The sequence below is a fragment of the Mycteria americana genome, chromosome 19 (genome assembly GCF_035582795.1).
Source record: "Mycteria americana isolate JAX WOST 10 ecotype Jacksonville Zoo and Gardens chromosome 19, USCA_MyAme_1.0, whole genome shotgun sequence".
Taxonomy (NCBI): Eukaryota; Metazoa; Chordata; class Aves; order Ciconiiformes; family Ciconiidae; genus Mycteria; species Mycteria americana.
In genome coordinates, this window is record NC_134383.1 from 1,226,168 (window position 1) to 1,248,203 (window position 22,036).

A 22,036-nucleotide genomic window follows, 5' to 3' on the forward strand; every position below is an offset into this window, starting at 1 on the left:
GGTTTTTAAGACTTTATTTGGAAAGCTACACAAAAGGGCTTTGCTGATTAAAAAACAAACCCCAGCTTTAAAAAAATAAACCAACGAACCCAAAGACACATGAACAAGCCACCCCCGCTTGCAGATGAGCCACTGCCAGAGCAACTCGGCCTCCCCTTCCCGGCCCAAAGCAGGCATTGCCCACGGCCCCGTCCCTCCTGGGCACCGGGCACCAACGGATGCCCCAGCAAGCGGCGGGGAGGCAACCGGGGGAAGCGGCCGCAGCGAGCTCGCGCTGCCGTGGTACCTGCAGCCAGAGGTGCTTCTGTGCCCGCCGCAGCAGGGACGGCCCCGTCCTGCCCCCCCGAGCAGGACGGTCGAGAAAAAGCCCGGCTGCCTCCTGCCTCCCAAACCACACGGCTGCTCGCGTGCCTGCGGGAGAGGAGGAGGAGGTGGCGGGGTCAGAGCACAGGGGACAGGGAGCAAGCACTGGCTGGAGACGGGCAAAGTGACTCCCCGCTTCTAAGCTGGGCGTAACTGGTGGGTGCTGGCCAGCCCCCGGCCCGGCGGGGCAGGCGAACGACAGTGCTGTGGGGTCCCTGCCTGCGGAGGCAGCTGCCAGGGGCCCTGCCACATCTCTGCAGAAACTGGGGACAAAGCGACACTTCTTCCCCGCGCTGCAAGGCCGCGGGAGCCGCGGTGTGCAGGGGACTCCGTGCCTGGCTCCGCCAGGGCCGCCACGCGCCCGGGAGGCATCGGTGCGGGGCCTTGCTCCCCGCGCAAAGGGAAGCCCTGAGCGTCGCTGCAGGGCAGGTTCCGTTAGGAATGGGTTTAAGGCTTGCTTTGTTTTCCAGAGCGAGGGAAAGGGAAGCTCCCCTTCCGCTGCCAGCACTCTTTCTCCTTGTTTCTGAGCCACTTCCAACACCGCCTTCCGCAGGACACAACGGCAGCGGTCCCCGGCGGCTCGGGAAGCCTCTGCTGCCCGTGCTTGGGAAGGACGTACCGAGTGGGAGGGATGCAGCTCAAACCCCCAGCCCCGGCTAGCACTTCTGGTGCTCCCTGTCCTCTGAGAGGAGCTGAGCTGTCACCTCCCGGCCAAGGTACCCTGCTCCGGCGGGGGCCGCCTCGTGGAAGCTCGCAGCTCTGCTGCTGCTGGGAATGTTGGGGCGGGTGGGGGTCCAGGACCCCTCCTCCCCCTCGTCCTCCTGGGCAGGCTCCGGGTGCTCACAGTCCATCTCGACGTCCTCGATGTCCTTCTCCCGGTAGAGCGGCACAGACTCCATCTCCAGGCCGCTCTCCAGGGCTCTGTGCTTCCCTCCCTGCTGGTACCATTTGCAGACGGTGGAGCCGTTGCAGGTCAGGTCAAGCCCCACGTTGTTCCTGGTCAGGCAAACCTCCAGCATGTAGTAGAAAGTCCAGAACACGGCAAAGCATCCCAGCAGCAGGAGGGTCTGCGAGGAGGAAAGCCCCTAAGAAACAAAGCCCTCGACCACCCCGGCGCCCTGCGGTCGCCCAGCGGAGAAGGCACGGCGCCAGGAGGACGAGCGAGGCAGGTTCCCACTCCTCCAGTCCCTCCCGCAGAGGACGGGGCCTCCCCGCTCGGCGCCAGCCGGCAGTGCCCCCGGCCCGCGGGCAGGCTCACCTTGAGGGTGTTGGCTGTGATCGTGTAGCGCTGCTCCTCGGGGATCTCCAGCCCCGGAGGGCAGGGCAGGGAGAAGTCGCTGCTCAGGTACTGCCCGCTCATTGCTTCCTCCAGCAGCCTGGGGGACAGAGGCACCCCGTGAGGGTCCCGCAGGCAGGGCTGCTCCAGGGAGGGTCCCAAATGCCCACAGGGGGTCTGGAGTGCCTCTTCCACCGCTGCGGGCGGCCCTCCTGGGTCAGACCCAGCCAACGGCCCACGGCTCCCCTGTGCAGGGGGTTGAGGGCAGCCCCAGCGCCCCGTGCCGGGGCCGGCGGCCAGGCTGCAGCCTCACCCTGCCGCGCACCTCGCGGCAACACTGCTCCAGCCAAGCAGCCCCTGCTCAGAGGCTTCTGATGACGCCCCTTAGCCCTCCGCCTCCCGTCTCCCCGCCGAGACGGGGTTGTGGCGTCCTACCTCTGCCGTTCCTTCATCTCTGCTGGGGACCAGGAGGAGCCGTACAGGGTCAGCTGCCACTGCTTCAAGGTCCCAGGCCTCAGGCTCTCGTCTCCTGGGGAAGAAACAGGTTGGGCCAGCGGGGAACTCTCCTACCTGGCTGGGTGACGCTGCACGGAGCTGACCCGCAGCCACCCAGGTGCTGAGCTGGCAGCTCCCCAGGACACGGCACGAGCTGCCGCCACCGCCCCACCCCTGGAAGGCAGGACTCACCGATGTCCCTGATGACCAGTCTATACGTGCCCTGTGCTTCCTCGCCCCAGCACCGGACCGTGGAGAACGTCCAGTCAGCAAAGCCATTGGGGTCCCTGCCAAAGAGTGAGGAGAAACAACCCATGAGAGGGTAACGTAGCCCGAGCCACAGGGCGGGACGTGGGCCCTGGCCCTCCTGCCTGGGGCCAGCTGGGCTGGCTGTCCTGCCCTGCAGCGCGAGCCTCCGCACCCCCGTCCCCCTCGGTGCTTACGAGTCCATGCTCCTGGTGGTCCCTATCAGGGACATCATGCCGCTGGGGCAGAAGAGCCTGATCTCCAGGTTGCCGCGGCGGGGGTGGGTTATGGTGACGGTGACTGCCACGTGCTCCAGGGTTCTCATGCCGGAGAGCTGCAGGTCGGCGGTGGTGACTGGGAAAGGGAAGGCAGGCTTTGCCAAGGCTGGCGGCCGGGATGGAGTCCCCGCTTCCAGCTGGCCCTAAGGGGCTGCTGTGCCACTTAGCAGGACACGCACGCTCGTCTCTGCCTCCTCCCAGCTGCCCCGCGCGTCTGTGCCCCCGGAGCAAGAGGCAGGAGCCAGGGCAGCCGCACCCCACGCAGGGAGGCTCTGCCGAGCACCCGGCAGCCACGTCGTGCTGTGCTCAGAGGCCTGGCCCTGGTCCACGCTCTGCGAGGAGCCTCCTTGTCTGCCCGAGCCGAGCCGAGCCGAGCCGAGCCACCCACACGCCTCCCCGGCTAGCACAGGTGAAGGTGTCCTGGCACGCTCCCTCCCGGGCACCCCACAGCGTGCTCGGGCCGCTTGACACGGGCCAGGAGAAGTCAGGTCCTCCCAGACCAGAGGTGCAGGAGGCACCTGGTACTGGCTGTCCTCTGTCCGCAGCTGTGCCCTTTGTCCCCTCCCCGCGTTCAGCCAGGACCAGGCAGGGTGGAAAGGATGGTGCGAAAGGGGCGAGGAGGAGGTGGTGAGGAAGGAGGGGTGAAAGGCAACAGCAGCATTAGCAGTGGAAAAGCTGACTGCCGGGCATCTCCCAGCACGTCCCAGAGCAGGAAGACGATACAAACCCACGCTTTCCTCTGCTCACAAGGAGGGGGCCCAGCCCTCTCATTTACCAGCAGCCTCTCGCCTGCAGCCGAATCCTCATTTCACAAGCGGGGCCCAGCTGCTGCCCGCACGACTTGTGTCACTGCCCCGCGGGCTCCCCGGCATCCGACTCTGACCCCGGCCCTGACTCACGGCTTGGGGGTTCAGGAGCCCACCCAGAGCGCTCAGGCCACTGCAATGAAATAACACCTCGTCCTTCATCAGGTCCTTCCCGCCCTGGATTTGTGCCAGCTTTTGGCAGCCCCGGAGGCTGCTTTGAACCCACAGCTCCACAGGAGCCAGGCTTGGAAAGAGGACCGGGATGAGAAGCCCGGCGTCCATCTCAAACCGTTCGCAGCTCCGCGGACGCTCACAGCCCCAGAGCTGCTAATTATAGCACAGGAAACCCTGGGATGCCTCAGAGCGGATTTCAGCCTGTGGCTCGGCCTCCTCCCGGCAGCCCCGGCCGAGCGGCAGGTGGGTGCTCCCCAACAGCTTCCAAGCGGGGAGGCGGGCGCGCCCCAGAACCAGGCAGCCTGCCTGCAGCGGCCGGCCAGCACGCTCCCTGGGGCTACGTGGGGAAAGGGTTAACTCTGAGCCAGCCTGCCGCACCTGGGGGACAGCAGTGCCCCCGGCCACGCATTCCTCTGCGCATTCTTCTCCAAAGCGCCTCTTTTCTGCCTCTCCCAAACTCTGCTTGCTGCCCAGCTTTCAGCTCGCAACTCCTTTTAGGGCAGAAGGAGCTGCTTGACCCCCAACCCTCTCCTCAGAGGCAGAGCAGGGCCAACCCCGCTGCCAGCCCGAGGAGCAGGGTGTCACCCCTCTGTCCGTCTGTCCCTCTGGGGCCCTGCGGTGCTGGTACCCGCAAGGGAGCAGCGTGCTGCAGAGCTGGACCAGCCCAGCCGGGCAGGAACAGGAGAGAGGGAGAACGCGTGCCCAGCGCCTGCCCAGCATCTCCTCAGCCTGCGGCGAGGAGGGGAGGGAAGGGACCACCTGCAAGGGGGTGCCGGCCTGCCAAGCCCCAGACTCTTTCCAGGGGCACCTCTAGCCTGAGGAACAGCCTCCGGGCGCTGCCAGCGCCCAGCGCCTCTGCCAGGAGCTGCAGCTGGGGCAGCGAGGGGCGCAGGGCCAGGCCCCCTGGGACAGCATCTCCGGTGGGACAAGCCTCGGCGCAAGAAGCTGTGCCCAGCCAGAGAGCCAGGCCCTGCTGGGGAGCCGGGAAGGGCTTGGGGCCGAGCTCTCCTTCCCGCTGGTAGCAGCCAGAGCAGTGCCTTGTTTATGTGGACAGAGGCTGGCCAAGTCAGGAGCTGGAGCATTACCTAAAATGGTCAAAGCCAGAGGAGCAGGTCTGGCTGCTGCCCAGCCTGGCCATGCTCGCTAATGCCTGTCTGGCTCCTCAAAGACATCAATCTATGGGACGGAGTTATCGAGGAGGGGACCACATCAACAGACACAGATCCCCCGGGGAAGGGCAGCGGAAAGAGAGAGGAAACAGCCCAGGCAGCCCAACGCTTAACCCCTTTGTGGCCTCACACAGCCCAGGGCTTGCCCTGCCAGGCTGCCAGCGTGCCCAGCTGCGCCCCACGCCAGAGGGAACGGGCTGGATCCCTGGCCTCGGTGTGTACGAGCACGTGCTCTCACATGGCACACCTGCTCTTACCGTTCCAGGTGACCTCCAGCTCCTGCGGCAGTAACGGGATGCTCCTGCCCTCCTTCAGCGCAGGGCTCACGTATGAGGCGAGGTATGGGACGGACTCCCAGATCTGTCAGGGGAAAGGCAAGAGGATTCAGCACGAGGTTGCACCCTCCCTGCACGTTCATCTCTCAATCTCCCACCACTCTTGCAAGCTGCTCCTGTCCGTAGCACACTTAATGCGTGTGGACGTGGGCCCAGCTTGGGGCCAGGCCAAGGGGCCTCTCCTGACGCTGCTCTGGGGCACACAAACCCAGGGAGCACGCACGGGCTGCAGCGAGCGCCGCAGGGCTGGAGAGCAGTGCCCGCACGCCTAGGCGTGGAAGGAAAGCGACTGCCACGGGCTGGAGGGGCTGGTCGAGACTCGGGACTCCCCAGCTCTGGGTTTGCCTCTGCCACCACCCGAGTGGCTTTGAGCGGGTTACTTGAAGCCATTCCATTTCAACCCCAGGCACAGCGGGGCAGGAAACGTAGCAGAACCCCAAGCCTTGCAGGAAGAGAGAGCAGCCCGAAAGCCCCTGTGAAAGAGGGGGCACTGCTGGCCACCGGCAGCGACCCGGCACAGCTGCACGGTGCTCTACGCACGAGTGAGGAGCAAGTGCCAAAGGGACGTGTCCTGGTCTCCATGCAACTGGGGGCACAGGGACAAGAGATGGGGATGCCGCTGCCTGCTCTGACCACACCACTCCCTTGGCAGCCCCAGCAGCCCCCCGGACGTGGAGCCCAGAGCTGCCAGCTGAGAACACCCTGCTTCCTTGGGGCATGACACCCTCCCTGAAGCCCACTGCGTAGGGAGGATGGTGCTGGGGCTGCTGACAAAACTCCCCAAGCCATGAATCAGAGCTGTCATCTCCCACCAGCGAAGGCTCTTGCCCATGGCTATATATAGTGCTGAGAGAGCAGCAGCTCGGGGGCAGGTTTCAGGCATTGCCGAAAGCCTCATTACTTCATACCAAAAGCAGCCTTATAGCGAGGGCCAGCAGGATGACGGCCAAAGCACTGGCCGTGAACGGCAACAGTGTCCGCCCACGGCGTTGCCAGTACAGGACCTGTCGTCGCCACCGGCCTGGGTCTGCTCTAGCTGCCTCCGGGGCACGCCTGGGACAGGGAGGGGAATTACCTTGGCAGCGTTAACCAGCCTCCAGGCGTTCAGCAAGCCGAAGCCGTGCTGATGGCTGTGGCTGAAGCCGGCCTGGTTGATGTCCCACTTAGCGTGACGATCCTCGTACTGAAAAGAAATGCAGGGCGCTCTTGTTACCTTGGGGTACACCGGCAGCCCTGCAAACCCAGAGCAGAGGCAACCGGGCCCGAAGGGAAGGAGGCTCAGAAATATCCCGCAGCAGCAGGGAAGCAAACCCACATGGCCTTATTAGAAAGAAACAGGTTGACCTTTGTTTGAAAGAAGTCCCAGGACAAACAGGCTTCCCAGCTCCTCAGAAAGGAAATCAAGCAGCACGAAAGGGCACAAATGCCTCTGCTCTGAAACATCCCAGCTGCTCCCTGCTGCCCAAGCCACAGCCTGTGGCATGGCAGAAGCCTTGGGGAGAAGGAACCAAGTCCTTTAAATCAACACGAGCTGGGCCAGGACAGATCCGGGTCCCACCACTTATCGGGTTGTAGTACTCTGGCAATGCTGGCTTGCAGTTGTGGAAAACACTGCCCTGTGCCAAAGCGAGTACAGCGTTAGCCGGACATGGACTCCTGCTCCCCAGAGGGCTGCGGAAGAAGCCCTGTCCCTAAGCCAAATCGGGCAGCTCCAGTCGGTTCCCACTCCTGCGCTCCGCAGCGAAGCTGCGCTGGAGTCGAGACCGAGCGAAAGGAAGGGCTGTGTCTGCTGCCGAGCCCTCCGTTATGTCTGTTTCCAAGAGCCTGCCTCTCTGGAGAGCCCAAGGAAAGGCCAGAGCAGGGCAGAGCTCTCGCTTTCCCACTGCACGGACTGCGGGGTGGTATTGCAGAGATGCGTGCCGGCTCTTCGGCTGGGCCAGCCGCACCGCACGCACACACACGCTCCCGGTGTCGGCGGGCGAGGCGTGGTGAGCCCCTGGAAGACCTGCACGCTGGCAGATGGAGGCATTCCTGGAGCAAATAACCCATTTATTATCACGACAGAGGAAAATGCCTCAGCCGCATTCCTGGGAGGAACAAGGGGCGAGGGGAAAACGTAATCCCTTCGCTGGGAGCCAGGCAACCGAGAGATTTATAGAGGGGCAGGCAGACGTAAACAAAGATGTGCAGAGCAGGACCTCGGCCATCCTGCAGCATCGCTGAAGGGCGGCAGGAGGGAGGGAAGGCCGCTCACCTTGGTGGTGGTGAAGACAATGATGTGCTGGACGTCTCGCCAGGTGAGACACGGCCGCACCTGCAGCATCAGCGCGATCATCCCGGCTGCAAGAGGAGCGGCAGCTGACGTCCCTGTGTGGCCCTCCGTGCAGCCCGTGCCCTTCTGCAAATCCCAGTCTGTTGTCACCTGCCGAGAAAGGGGAGAGATGCCTCCCGTCAGGCCACCGTTTGCCATGCTGGGGTGGCTGGGATAGGTACCGGAGCAACGGAGCACGCAGTCCCGGCCCCGAGCCACGCCCTTGCCACCCCAGCTCCACCGGCAGCCCACGCTCAGCCTGTGACACAACTGCTGGCAAAAGCCCCGGGGACAGAGGAGAGCGTGCCCCCCGCACTACGCAAAGGGCACGAGAGATGGGGGCTCTGGGGCTCCCCACCATCATCCTGGACACAAACAAGAAATGAGCAATGCCCGAGCACAACAGGCAGAAAACAGGGCCAGCGGCCACCACGCTCCTGGCAGAGAACAAGGCAGATGGCGGAGAGCTTGCGAGCGAGGGCAGCCCGGGCGCCCTGCGGGGAGGCCGGGGTCCTCATTTACTGCATGAGCACCCCAGCAGCGTGCAGGGTGGTGCACAAGCTGGTGGGTTTTCTTGACAGCCCTGCAGCGCTGATTTACTGCTTGCGCGTTTCCATCCGCAATGCTCACGTAACTTCTATTGCTCTACCACGAGCCTGATGAGGAGGAAAAGATCCCCCTCGGGCTGGCTGGACACATTAAGAGGAGGCTTGGAAAACTGGAAGTGAGAAGGGAGAAGCGGTGGAGTCAGCAGCTCTCCTCCCCAGCAGCCTGGGTCCCCCGGCCAGCCCTCTCCCCCAGCGCCAAGGGCCCTGGGGGGCACCCGATTATTTGCTGAGGACAGTGAAAACCTTCTCTCCTGCAGGACGCCTTTGGCCGGGCTGAGCTGCCTGTCCTGGGGAGAGAGGAGCTAACCCAGCCCCTGCTGCACTGCTGCTACGGCAATTACAAGGGTGCTTTGTGCAGCCAGCAGTGCCTTTCCCCGTTCTGCCAGGCAGCCAGCCCAGCCCGGCGTGTCTGATAAATGCGGTCTGCCCCAGGTGAGCGGGTGGGAAAGCCTCTGAGCAGGCAGAGGGGTGCGAGGTTTGGCACAGAGCGGGAATCGGAGCGTGATGGCCCAGGCAGGGGAGAGCACTGCTGCACGCAATGCTGGGTCGAAGAGCTGGGCTTCTCTGCATCGTGCCGGGTCCCCTTTAAAGGGGACCACAGACACTCACACAGCACCTTCACACCCCTTCCTAAGAGATTTGCTATGTCAGGAGGAAAAGGAGGGACTGCAGCTGAGCGCCCGTGGTCCCTCGCCCAGGGACACCTCCTGTCTCCCTGACCACAGGGAAACGGGCAGGGAAAGGCGAGCTGGGGCAGCGGGGCAGCACCCAGTCCGAGTACGGCACGCCAAGGCCAGCATCCAGACTCTGACCCCCTTCGTAGAAGGCTTTCAGACAAAACAAGAAAGTTCTCTGGATGCCCAAGGATTCCCCCTCCAGAGGAAAGACATGGGGAGGTGGCCCTAAAGCCCTGCCTGCATGAACCACCTCTAATCTGTCCGTCTCCCAGCCGTCTCTTCTGCACGGGCAGCTTCCCCCCAGACAGCAGGGAGGAATTTGCAGCACATGAGCTTTCTCTCTCTCTGTGGTTGCTGAGATCAGGCTGGGAGACGGGAGGGGCAGCCAGAGATCCCGTCATCCTCCCTTAGCCAAGACCAGAACAACAGCAAGAGCAGGGCAGCAGCAGGGGGAGAGGGTCAGGGATTAGCTGCTGAAAAGCCTGGAAACATTTCCCAGACAGTTCCTGGCCAGGACGTGGGGACCCAGCAAAAACCCGTACAAGGGGGGGAAGGACAACACCACAGCTCCCCAGTCGAGAGATACGGCCCCGTGCTGGGAGCTGGGACGCAAACAGTCCAGCGCGGGGCTGAGCAGAGTGGCTCAGGCAGCTTCTCCCCAGGGCAAGGGCAGGAAGGCACCTTTGCAGCCACCGTTTGCACAGCGTTTAGCTAAGGATAAGGAACAGCAGCTCTACGCCGCTCGGGACCACGGGTGGTTGCTCTGGCCTGGGGGAGCAACAGCCAAGGCACAGCAGGGTCCCTCGGGGGCACTGCTCCCCTCGCCCCCGCTCGCAGCCAGCCTGGCTGCAGAGGCTGGATGAGCTCTTGCGAGAAGCTTCCGATTTCAGCCCACATCCCTGGGGCCTGTGGAGGTGACACCTCTTAGCTCTGCTCCCCGCGCATGAAAACCAGCACCCGTTCAGGGAGAGGCACGCGCACCCCAAACTCGAATACCGCAACAGTTCTCCAGGGTACTGCGGTCACATGCGCGGAGCTTTGCTGCCTTAGGACCAAAATACCAATTCAAACGAGCTGCTGCTGCTTAAGACAGCCGCTACTCACGGGGAGCTCAAGCTCACCATAAAGAGTCCTGGGAGACCCTCGCTTCAGGGACCACGTATCCCAGTTGAGAAGCGATGAATGCAGCTGGTTTTCTTTGGGGGGGGGAGAGAGAGAGAGGGACCGGGCCTGAACTAAGCAACTTCGGGGGAAACTCAAGGCAGTTACGGTTTGCGACCTTCCTCATCTTCGCTGCTGACCCCAGCGTCACTCCAGCACAACCGGGCCTCTGCAGAGGGACCACACGGGGCTGTGCAGAGCACGCAGAGCCTCAAAAGAGGCATCAGGAGGCTCCCAAATTATGCCACCTCACTGCAAACTGAATGTGTCTGTCTCCCTGTGCTCCCCATGGGGAGACAGCCCCCGCTGCCAAAAGCTGTAAGTTTTGTTGCCGTCGGTGCTTGACTCCGTAACATTCTGCCAGCTGTTAACAACTTCAGCTTGCGCTCGGGATGCTGCACGTCCTACAAAGAACACCCTGAGCAGCATAAACTTTCAGTAGGAAGTGCAGCTAGTGCCAGAAGCCGTATCAAATTCTTCCCATTAAGGAAACCACACAAAGTTTATAGTCTGGTAAAAGAAAAAAACCCAGCTGATGGCTGCTGAGAAGTTAACTCTGACATGACTGAAGCACAGTTAAAGGGCATTTAGGAGCAGACTGTCCTCCAGAAAAAGGGGCACGTAAGTTTTAACATGGCACGGGCTCGCTAAAGGAGCTTTCGCGGTACTGCGAAGAAACAGGATGGCTCTCTGGCACGTGTCGTGCCCAGGCTACGCGTGGCATCTCGTCCTGGCTCCCCGAGGGAATACCAGCTCCCGCGTTAGTGTCCCATAAAGCCAGTATTCGAAATGAAGGGGCGTTTGACACCTTCAAAGCGCTCTCACCAGCAGCAGGCTTGGGGGAAGCTGGACATAAACCCAAAACTCTGGAACTCCTGATGAAAGTGCAGCAGAGCCCTTGCTTGGCTGCCGTTTCCTTTTTTCCTAGCGTCAGTAGTTTCCAAACCAGCTCGGGACAATTGAAGTTATTTCTGAAAGGAAAAATTAGCTCCATTCTGGGTTTTACTTTCCCTGCCACATGAGCCGAGCCATCGCTCCAGGCAGATTGTGCCGTGCTCTGGTTAGGCACGGATTCCTGCTGTGGCTCTGGACTGCAAGAGGAGCTTGCCGAGTCCCAACCAGGTGGCTGAGGAACCCAGGCTCTCCCTGTTTCCCCGGTTTACCCAGCACGCGGGGCAGCCTGTTTGACAAGCCTGGATTCAGCTCCTCTCTGGCAGGCACAGAGCCACAGCTGCACGTCCCTGCTCGCAGGAGCACCCGAGGCACCGTCCCTCGTCCGCCAGGCCCCCAGAGACCCCCGAGCACACACTGCTGATGCTGGTCTGCCACTGGGACTTCGCTGCCTCATCGGCTTTGCCAGGAAAGTGCCTTTGGGGACTGCCCGTCCTGACGGGAGATCCTCCCGGTGCCTGCCAAGCCAGGGACACCCCAACCCCAAACAGTCAGGCCTGGGAGCCAGTGACGTTTACCCCAAGCTGCCCCAGGGAGGCTTGGGCTCTGCAGTCCCCGCTGGCACCGCAGGACAGGAACGGGTCACAGCCGTACGGGCTGGTTAGCCTGACAGCCCCCTGAGTGCACCAGCACCAAGGGAGGAACACGCTGAGCCAGGCCTGGGGCTGGGGAAAACAGGCCCGGCTGTTTGGCTCGGGCAAAAAGGACATTTTGTTGACAATAAGTCATTTTTTGGCAAAAAAAGGAAAAGCTGATAAAAATATTCTGAAAAATTCAGCTGGGAGAGGCACACGTGCCAGAACAGAGAAGGAGCTGGGGCCAAGTAGTTTAAAGAGCCCGATGCTGCTCCCAGCCCTCCGTGCTCGTCCGTGCTCCCGCACCCCTTCGGAGCAGAAGCGAGGGGGGCTGGCTGGGCCGGGTGTGCCGCAGCCCCCGCAGGGCTGAGCCGCAGCCGCCCCTGCCCCTTTCTCTTCAGGAGAGCCCACAGGGCACGGGAGTCTCGCTCCAGGCTCCCTCCTCGCTGCGCAAAGGGGGCACACACACAACTGGGATAACGCTTGTCTTCTGCTGGCTGTCCCTGGGGCTGCGCCGGGGGAGCTCCCTGGATGACATTCCCAGGGACACAGTGCAGAGGAATTTCTTAGGGGTCACCCAAGCGGCCCCCGTCCCAGAAGATGTCTGCCTGCAGTTCCCAGCAGCGCAGAGCAGGGAGATAAGGGAGCACGGTCCTTGTCCCTGTGGGTCTGACATCCTGCCTGCGCTTGAGGCGACAAACACGACACACGCAGGATCTGCGTCTGGGGCCAGGAGCTCTGTGCCCGTGAACACCCTTGCAGAGAGAGGGTCACCGCACTGCGAGTTACAGGCTGACAGACAGTGACGACACGGGGAACAACTAGAAATGGGAGCTTCCCTCTCAGAGCACTATTTATGTAGGACCTAGATAAAAGGCACGTTCGTCCTCTGCCTCACAAAGGAACCCACGTACCCGCCTCAGGCAGACGCGCGGCCATCAGAAGGGACGGAGCTTCATCCCTTCTCTGCACTGGGCCGTTCCAGCCCCGCGGCCAGGTGCGGCCAGCAGAGCACAGGGGAAGACATGTGCCTTGCACAGTACTCACTATGCTCCTCATCATCTTGTCCCCGCCGCTGAAGGTCACCGCTAACATGGAGGCACATTCCTCGGCATAGAATGGCATGGAGCCCGTCTCGTCCACCGCGCCTGGGAAAAAGTGAAAGGCATCAACCATATGAAGCCTGTTTCGGTTTAACTGCTGAAATTGCAAGGTGACGAGCCCCTGAGGACCTGTCCTGCTAGCTGTGCTTTTCCACAGGCTGGGAGCTGGGCAGGGAAATCGGACCCAAGCCTGTATTTTTCATGGCTGGAAGACCTACAGGAAAGGCAGTCACAATAAATAACTTTTCACTGTGCCTAATATTAGACAGATCTCCTGCCCCTCATGTAGCTTCTGCCCTCGAGAAAACGGATGAGACGTTTCTTTTCTAAAACACGTGATAGGAATGCTGCATTTCAGGTCACTCCCTCAACATGGCAGCGCGTCTGTCGCAGCCCCAGCGATGGAGGCCTGAACGCAGGCAGGAATTTCTTTGGCCTCCTCTTGCTCTGTAGGTCAAAAGAAAACTGCAGACTCGAGGGCTGAATCCCAGCACCTCTACACGCTGCCATGTTCATTCCCAGAGGACAGACACTTTCCCACAGATTCCCACTATCCAGCCAGCTTCCAGCTGGGCAGGTTTTGCGCTATTGGGACGATCTCATTTTTCCGCGCTGGGAAGGAACGAGACAGAAGACGCGTGCACTCACCTATCGTGACCGTATAGATGGAGTTGGCATAACCATCATAGTTGCAGTTGTCGCTGTGTTGCCCGCCGTTGCCGCTGGCCACAACGAAGATGCTCCCGAAGCCCCTGCGCCCCGCTATCACGCCGTGCTGCAGGGCGGCCTGCGGAGAAGGAACCATCGCTGGTCAGGGCACGCAGGCAGGCGGGCCCTTCCCGTGCCCTTCCCCGCTGACACCAGAGGGTTTCTGCCAGCAGCCATGGCTGGCACGCCCGGCTGCGAGCCGTGGGGGAGCAGGGCTGTCCCGGACCTCGCGGCGCACCTCGCTGCTAACCCAGGCACAGACGGACGCGTGTGCCTCTCCCGAGCTGCCTCTGCTGGGGGAGCATCCGCCCCGAGGAGTGCTCGCAGCCACAGGACGTGCTGGAAAGCTCTGACCTGGCATCTCCATCCAGCAACCAAAGTCCACGCTCTGAGATTTCAATAACCAGCCCTGCCAAGTACTCGGGGTGATAGTGGGGCCAGCCACAACCCCTCCGGGCCGTATTTCACCCGGCTAGCAGAGTCAGGGAGCCGTGTCTGTTACAGCCCTGACCAGACACCGAGATTCCAGAGCGAGCGTGTTACAAAGGCAGCGATGCGGCCAACGTCTGGGCTGGGGAATGGCCATCTACAGCTTACTATGATTCTAAGCGGATTCTGCATTAAAAAGAGAAGAAGTTTTCGGCAATGCCTGAAAACTTCCAGGCAATCACAGCACAAAGACTGGCCAGCATTTGAACTCCAGGGGAAACACAGCAGCCCTAGCCCTCCCAGCTTCAGCAGGGCTCACTCTGGAGCTGGCTTTTCTGGAGCATCAAGGCTTTCCTGCCGACAGACTACCCACACGTGGCTGCTGCCCTTTTGCAAGGCCTCAGCTCCCACATACGCTTGGGCTTTGCCTTCGCTGAGAAACACAACTACACCAGCCCTGCTTGGGAAGCACGTTTCCAGGCCGACACCTTGCACGGACGTCATTCCCGCCTAGACAAAGGGTATGCGTCTGATGGACAAGCAAGAAAGCAATCCCGCTGGAAACCAACCCTCCTCCTCTGCCCTCCCTTCGGCAGGTGAAGGCACATACTGCATTGGCCAGAAAGCCCTCCAGACGCTCGGCTGTGGTAAAGCAAGCTTTGCTTGTGCTCTGTATCCCAGAGCTTGTTACAGCTGTCTCTGCACGCAGGAAGAGAATAAATTAACTTGCAGAACTGGAAACCATTTGTCATCGTGAACTGATAGCTCAGTTGTCAGCGTTGCTCCAAACAGCACAGTAACTGCTATCTTGCGGTTAGAAAAGTACAGCAAAAGGCTGCCAAGCAAAAGAGAAATTAAGCAGAACCACATCCCAGGAGCAATGCAGTGCCAGTTTTGGGGCCCCCTCTGTGCCCCCTCGCTGTGGCACCTGGGCAGCGGGAGCCAGGCGTGGGCAGCTGAGTCTTTTGCAGCGGTTCTGCAGCACGGGCACTGCGAGAACGCTGTAACGGCCCGGGAAGGAGCTTCAGCTCTGACAATTCCCCCCGCTGCGGTCCCGCTGAGAGCGAATGCAGCCATCGCCCCAGCCCCTTATGCATTCCTAGCATCTGAAGGCACGCTCCCTGCCTTGAGAACCACCCTTAGCACTGGGAATGCTCGGTCTCCTGAGCGGAGAGCATCCCTTGGGTTGCAAAAGTTGTCAGAATAATACCACAGGTTGCGAAAGAGCATTTTCCTGCTGGAACCAGTCTCTCCTTGGAAAGCTCATCTAATGCTGCCTGAACGCTGCCCTCCCGCAGCAACGTCACCTCTCCCTACCGCACGGTAACGTGCAACACCTCTGCTGGCAGCGATGGAAGCGGGCGTGCGCTGCGCCACAGCAACGTCCCTCCTCGCCTGTCCGGGCAGGCAAGAAACCGCAAGCGCCGGAGGGCTAGCCCAGGCGTGACCTGTGCTGCTGGGACTCTTTTTTACCTTTCCCAGTTGATGGGGGCCATCCACAGTTTTCCCATCATCATCTGGACCCCAGCTGCAAAGAGAGACACTATGAAGTGACAGCCCCGGGAGTCGCAGACAGCAACTCTTCCTCCCATTACAGTGAGCTACAGGCGGGCACCAGCTAGTCCCAGCACCACGACTGGGACTGGAGGGTGCTGTACTTTCCCATCCGTCAGGCTGGCCCCTCGCTGCTGGGATATCACTGTCGTGTTTGCACTGTGCCCCTGGGTCAGATTCCAGTGGACAAAATGTTTGATTTTTATTTAACAACCCGCTTCTCACACATTCCAGTCCCCGTCACACGGCTCAGCCGGGGCTCCCCAGCCACAGCGGGGGGCACAGTGCCCCCTCCAGCCCAGCCAGCCTGCGGGATGAGCTGCAGCAGCGCTCAGAAGAAGGCCTTGCAACCATAGGTGCCGTGCACAGCCCGGGCCAGCTCTCCCAGTAAGAGGAATACTGCTGTTGCTCTTAGCAGCAGTAACAAAGAGCCCCACCGTACACGCCCGGCTGCAAGCCCCCTCGAGGTTCAGCTGCGCAGAGCCCCCGAGGTAGCCAGACTGCAGGGCACAGGCGGGCACCAAGCCCAGGGGGACAGGCAGCGTGTTCCCTCCGTGGGACAGACCCGCCACCTCGCAGCCTGGCTGCCTGCCTGCCAGGCGCGCTCGCAGGACCCACAAAAGCGGTACTGATTTTGGTGCCTCGAGGCTAGCTGGAGCCACCGGAGGAGAGGAGCTGGTGTGAGCATTCAGCCACGAACTGTGACCCCCTCCCCAGGCAGAGCGGAGCCCACGGCCCTTCGCTGGGTGTCGGCGCGGCCTGGCGCAGGGTCCCCTTGGGGCTCACCTGCAGCTGTAGATGTCATTGATCTGATAGTGCTTGTTGAAGGCGATGGCCTCCATGCTGTCGGTGAGGGGCCCATCCAGCACTCGGATGCCTGCAGGACAAAGGACAACGGAACGTGACCGAAGTGGATCTAAGTAAGCTGTATAAACAGTGCAAACAAATTCCTTGGCAGGTTCACGCCGGGGACACTCACTCTCCCAGCCTGACCGAACCAGATCTCCCGGAGCCGTAACCCTGCAGATGAGTCCGCAGGGGCTAGGTGCGCATGAGGGATTGTAGGTGCACCCTCACGCACGGCTCCACATCCTCTGCTGGGCATGGTTTTTCTGCCAAGCCAGTCCTCCAGTCCCACTGCCAGAACCAAGTTGGTGACGGGGACAGCACAACCAAACACCAGCTGGGCTCACTCCTGGGTGCCCCTGAGCCCCCCTCCCCAGAGCTCTGCTCCCCAGGGGCTTCTTCACATCCTACCCTCAATTTTCACGCTGCTTTTCAAGGCTAGGCCCTGCCTGGAGCAACTGCTTCCCCTTCCAAGTCGCCAAACAGCCAGGCATCGCTTTGGGACGGACGGCACGCTTGCCTGCCGAGGGAAGGGCTCAAGAGACGCAGGACACCCCAACTACTGTGCTCAGACCAGGGGGGCGAGGCCACCTCTCCAACAAAGCCAAGGAAGGCTCAGTGCTGAGTTTTCAGTGACCCAAACCGTTGATAATTACCGTTTCGCATCACAGTTTAGGCTGGCAAAGGACGTTACAAATGGAAACCAGGCACGCGTCTCAATTAAGCCTATTTATAAACAGTGCAACCGCCCACCCATCTCAGCTCTTGCCTGACACGGCACACGCGGCTTTTTACTGTCGCATCCGAGCCTCCCCCGTGCAGGAGCGGAGCAGCCCAGCTAGGGATGCGCTGGCTCTCCGCGCGCCGGCCGGCACCGCGCTGGCTCCGGTGCTTCCACGCTGCCAGGGCAGTCTCCCTGTCCCCCCGGCGAGCTCGAGGCTGCCACATCTGCCCACAGCCTCCCGGGCCGGCCGGAGCCCGGGGACCCTGCTGCGCTGCGACCAGGGTGGCTGCTCAGGGAGCACCCCGTCGGGGCGAGGTAGGGAGGGAGCCGAAGGCAGGGCAGGGGTGCAGAGCTGCCTGCAGCGCCCTTGGGCGAGCTCCCGACCCCCAGCACCCTGCTGGCACCCCGGGGCCCACCCGCTCCCCAGCCCCGTGTCACAGCCAGGGAAGGTGGCACCATCTGCCGAGCACGGAGAGAATCACGTCCCCGGCTGGAGCACAGCAGCACCGTCCTCTGCTCTGCCAGGGACGCATCCTGCCCCGCACAGAGACCTCGCCTCCCTCTGTGAAGGGGCGTGAGAGCTCCGGAGACAGCCGAGGCCGCAGCGGCACATTCCCTGGCTTTGCAGGGGAGAGATGCGCAGCCGGCCCTTCGCGCCCTGTCCGGCCGCACAAGGCAGACCTGAGACCAAGGGCCGGGGGAGCGCAGGGGGTTGGCAAACATTTGCTTCCCCGGTGCCTCCAGACAACAGCCTGCAGCGCTGCACCAGAGCGGGCACGTCATGGCACGTTTGCCTGGCTTAGGCTGCGCGGTACGGATGCGCATCTGCCGAAAGCGCTGTGGCCGGGCAGGCAGCGTGCGGGGAGTACTCCGGAGGAGCTGCGCCAGCACACGCTTATCCCACTCTTCCAGGAACTAGCTCCTCTGGAGAGGAACTCAGGCAGGGCCCAGTTCCTCCCTCCGACAGACCAACCAGCCTGAGCAAGGCACCGGCTGACTCAGAGCCGCTTTGGCCAAGCCACCCCTCCCACGGAGCCGTGCCCCGGCCCCACGGCATCAGAGATGAGACAAGGCAGGCAGGAGTGCGGCACGTCAGGGTGCGGAGGCATGCACGTACCTGCGATGCGGCTCCCATAGGCAACTCCCACCGTGCAGAAGCTGTTGTTTGGCACGGCGGCAATCTCCCCGGCGCAGCGGGTCCCGTGGTGGTTGCCGTTCTCCTCGTCAGGGTGAGGCATAGGGTCGGGGTCGTTGGAGTTCAAGTCGTAGCTGCCTTCTGGGCTCTGCAAACAGACCCGCAGTCACGGCTCAGGGCTCTGCTCTCCTCTCTTCAGGAAAAGCAGGACTTAGGAGCATGCTACGCAGGCTGAAACACAGCCTGGAAGTCATGGGAACTTAGAGGCTGCTTCCACACAGGGCTGCAGCTCAACACTGCTATCTGCTGCTGTGGGAAAGGGACCAACAGAGGCAGCTTTAGCAACTGCTGCGGGTCACAGGGAGGCCAGCTCTCACCGCTCAGCAGCTACCTCCCACAGGCAGCAGAAAGGCCGGTAAACCTGCAGCCTGGGTGCAAAATCTCCCAGGGAAAGGTTTGCCGCTGACGCTTCCCACCCTGGCCGAGCCCAGGGTGACAGCGCGGGTCAGGCTTTGCCGGCAGCCGAGCACTCGCACGCTCATGCCGTGCTGCCCAGCCCGCTGGAGGCCTGCGCCAGCTGCGCCGCCTCGCCGGGCCTCCGGCTTGCCCTCGCACCCTCCCGCAGCGGAGCTGGCACTCACATAATTTGGCTGTATGTCTTTGATGGTGTACTCCACGCCGTCGTCCACCACCACCACCGTCACACCGTGCCCCGTCACGTTCCGTTCCCAGACGCCCGTGACATTGATGTCCTTCCCGGGGCTCTTGCGGTTGTTCTAAGCACCAGAAAGGACAGCGAGGGGAGAGGAAAAGCGGAGGAGTGGGTCAGCTGGGAGGAAAGGGGCTCCCAGACCTTTCGGGCAGGCTGGCTGCGATGTGCGGGGCTGGGGCCGGGCTGGGAGCGCAGGGAGGAGTCACAGGACAGTCACGGACAGCGAGCAAGAGTCGCTCGAGCCACGAAGCGGAGCGCCCCGTGCCGACACCGTGCTCCTGGCTGTTAACCGTACAGCGTGCTCCGGCCGAAACTCCTCTGCCCACCCCAGCACCATGGGTGTGTGGCCAGCCGCGGGAGCCGCCTCCTCCCGTTATCGCGGCGAGCGCATGGCGGGCAGGGCGAGCTCTCAGCGTGCTTCCTCCTTGCCGCAAGGACAGAAAGCGACCGTTTTGCCTGCCACGTGAGAGCTCGCTTGTGGCCAGACAAACAGCCCGAGCCTGCTAGCGCAACAGGAGCCGGAAAACCACTCACCAGATGCCACTGCTGGGGGTATTTGGGGTCGTTAAAGTGCAGGCTGCGTTTCGAGCGTTTCAGAAGCTTCTGTTCCGAGTGCCACCGCACACTGTCGTGCTGTGTAAACAAAGTGTCCACCGACCTCCTTATTGCTTCAGGTTCGCTCGCCGTGTGGGCGTCGGGCTGGTAGGTGAAGAGGTAATGGCCCTTGAGCTCCCCAACGCGGCCCATGTTCACCAGCCCCGCAGTCCGGGCCAGCTCCTCTGCCCGCTGCTCCAGCTCCTCCTCGGGCGCATCCAAGCTGACGGCCCACGTCAGCTTGCCGTGCCGGGCCTCAGTGCCGGGAGCGCGCTCCCCGCCGCCGGCCAGTCCGTCTGACGACGCGAGGGGGACCCAGGCGGCACTCAGCCAAAGGCACGTGTGGATACAGAGCGTGGCCTCCATCCCTGCGCTCCATAGCGGCACCCTCCGCTTCCAATGCGGCATCAGACAGGCGGGCTGCAAACAGCAGAAAATAAAACCGGTGAGAGCCTCTTCTGACCCGGAACAGGGCGGCCACGGCCTCGCCGGAGGGTCCCGCAGAGCCCCACGGCTCCTGCCGGGCGACGCCGGCACACCTGGGCTTGCCACCGACCCCTCTGGCACAGCACAGATCCTCTCCCAGGGGAACCCCAGCCGAGGCGGCTCCGAGGCCCCACCCAGGCGCGGCAGGGATCGATCCCAACTGGGGCCCTGCCCGCCGGGCTGGCAGCCCTGGGGCAGAGCACACCGCACTGCCAACTGCCGGAAGGGGGGCCGCTTCCTTCTCTCGTCGTGGCCCGGCTCTGCGGAAAACTGGCAAGAAACTACCGATGCGCAGTTCCCCAGAAAGAGACGTCACGAGAAATGCCACGCTCCACGGCACCTGCGGCCAAGAGCCAGTTCCTCTTCTGGGGGAGCCCCGCCGCGCTCGTTTCTCACCCACTGCAGGGCCGGAGGAACCCGCTTTCACCCGGCACGGGTGGAAAGCAGCACCGAGCCCCGGCTCGACCCCCGTGCCACGAGCCAGGGCACCGCACGGCGGGAAGGGCCTCCCGAGATCCCGCTTCGTTCCCCACGCCCTCGGACACGTCCTCACGCTGCCCGGAGCTCGACGGCCCGCAGCGGTTTGCCGTCAGCGACCACCCCGGCCGTTTTCCTCCCTCGGTCGGCTTCTAAGGCTGCGGCAGGGCTCGCCAGCCGCGGTTCGTGCTGGACACCGAGGTCCGGACTCTGTCCCCAAGCGAAAGGCGCTGCCTGCCCCCTCGCGCCCCAGAGCGGCCCCTCCGGAGAGCGACCGCTCCCGCTGGAGCCCCGCAGCCACCCGGGGCAGAGCCGGCGCTCCCCGCTCCGCCGGGCGGGCGCCAGGGACGCGGGGGCAGACGGACACGCCCGGGCGCCGGGCAGGAACCGGCGTCCTGCGGGCCGGCGCCCCGGGGCAGGCCGCTCCCCCCTGCCTGCCGCCGCTCCCCAGAGCGCCCGGGGGCAGGCCGGGCGCCCGCCGCGCCCCCTCGCCGTCGCTGGCCCGGGCAGGCCGCCCTCAGCCCCGGCTGGCTCCGCCGGGGCGGCGCGTCCGTGACAGCCGGGCCGCTGCCCCAGCGAGGGGGCGGGCAGGGCCGCGGGGCTGCCGCCCCCCCGCCGGTGCCCGTGCCCGTGCCCGTGCCCCGTCCCGTCCCCCGCCGGGCGCTCACCGGGCATGGGCCGGCGCCGCTGCCGGAAGCCCGCGGCCGCTGACAGCCCCGTCACATCCGCCCGCGGCGGCGCGGCCTCCCCTCCGCCAGGGCGGCGCCCGCGGGCCGGGCGCGCCGCTCTGCGCCGCCGCTCCCGGCGCCGGAAGGGAAGGGAAGGGGCGGGGCGGCGGGGGCGCGGGCCGCGCCGCTCCGCTCCGCTCCGCTCCGCGCCGCGCCGCTCCGCCGGGCCCGGGCCCTGCGCCAGCCCCGCAGCAAGCCCCATGGCGCTGGAGCAGGCGCAGGCCGACGGCCCCGCCGCCGCCCCGGCCCCGCCGCGCCTCTGCGAGCCCGGCCCCGCCGCGCCGCCCGGCAGGTAGGTGGGCCCGGCGGGCCGGGGCCTGCGCCGGCGCCGGGGCCGGGGCCGGGGCGGGCGGAGCGAGTGCCCGCCCGGCCGACCGACCTGTTTGTTTCGCACAGCGGGAGCGCCCTCTCCGCCCCCGAGAGCCCCAGCGAGGCGGCGCCGGCCGGCCCCGGCGGAGAGGCGGAGCCCGCGGCCGCCCCCGGCCAGGCCCCGGCGCTGCTGGCGGCGGCGCCCGGCGGCGAGGGGGAGCCCGGGCCCGGCGGCGTGGAGGCCGGGGCGCAGAGCGGCGGGGCGGCGGAGGAGCCGGACGCGGAGGCGGCCCCCGCCAGGCCCTCGCAGAACATCGCGGTGCAGGTGGGCGAGCGGCGGGGGGGCGGGCGGGGGCTGCCGAGCCTCTGCCGGGGCTCGGGGGGGGCCCGCGGCTGCTGGGGACGTGGGGATTTGGGGGTGCGTGGGGCCAGGCTTCCTCAAGGCGCGTTTGTGAACCCCGCCGCGCGGGGGGCAGCAGCGGGAGGGATGGGGCGAGGGCGGTGCGGAGTCGGTGCCTGCTGCCTGCCGGCTGCTGCCCTGCGCCTTGCCCAGTCTCCAGGTAAAAGAGTGGAACGAGGGCCGGTTAAGAGCGGGCAGTCCGAGTCTGGCGCGGGCCCCGCTGCCGCCGCCAGCGTTCCTCCAGGTGACGGGGGCCCGGCCCCTGGGTGAAGCTGCAGGGGTGGGGGGTCTGACAGCAATCATCTCCCTTTGCAGACTGACTTCAAGACGGCCGATATGGATGCGAACACGGATCAGGATATCGAGAAGAACTTGGTGGGTATCGAAGCCCTGCCACCGGGTCCGG

General features: G+C 63.9%; 2 protein-coding genes across 7 annotated transcripts in view; one reads left to right on the forward strand and one right to left on the reverse strand.

Moving 5' to 3' along the window:
• Positions 1 to 20,988, reverse strand: PCSK7 (proprotein convertase subtilisin/kexin type 7). Of its 3 annotated transcripts, none has more exons than XM_075521350.1 (16): positions 20,862 to 20,988; positions 19,171 to 19,650; positions 18,566 to 18,700; positions 17,907 to 18,072; positions 16,006 to 16,096; positions 15,139 to 15,193; positions 13,177 to 13,315; positions 12,473 to 12,573; positions 7,397 to 7,564; positions 6,218 to 6,325; positions 5,065 to 5,167; positions 2,578 to 2,734; positions 2,327 to 2,421; positions 2,075 to 2,168; positions 1,622 to 1,739; positions 1 to 1,430 (listed from the first exon to the last, which is right to left on the reverse strand). In XM_075521350.1, exons 2-16 carry the CDS (start codon positions 19,636 to 19,638, stop codon positions 1,020 to 1,022), a joined length of 2,409 nt encoding a protein of 802 aa, XP_075377465.1. In that variant the 5' UTR covers positions 19,639 to 19,650; positions 20,862 to 20,988; the 3' UTR covers positions 1 to 1,019. The 3 variants fall into 3 exon arrangements, with proteins under 3 accessions (XP_075377465.1, XP_075377466.1, XP_075377467.1); XM_075521351.1 differs by lacking the exon at positions 20,862 to 20,988 and adding an exon at positions 20,113 to 20,586; XM_075521352.1 differs by lacking the exon at positions 20,862 to 20,988 and adding an exon at positions 19,787 to 19,806.
• Positions 20,851 to 22,036, forward strand: part of RNF214 (ring finger protein 214) — a 9,055-nt gene continuing 7,869 nt past the window's right edge. For all 4 annotated transcript variants that reach the window (XM_075521355.1, XM_075521357.1, XM_075521358.1 and 1 more), the window contains exons 1-3: positions 20,851 to 21,213; positions 21,318 to 21,555; positions 21,946 to 22,005. In XM_075521355.1, the coding sequence (XP_075377470.1) occupies positions 20,867 to 21,213; positions 21,318 to 21,555; positions 21,946 to 22,005 (645 nt within the window). In that variant the 5' untranslated portion in view covers positions 20,851 to 20,866. The remainder of the gene's footprint in view (positions 21,214 to 21,317; positions 21,556 to 21,945; positions 22,006 to 22,036) is intronic.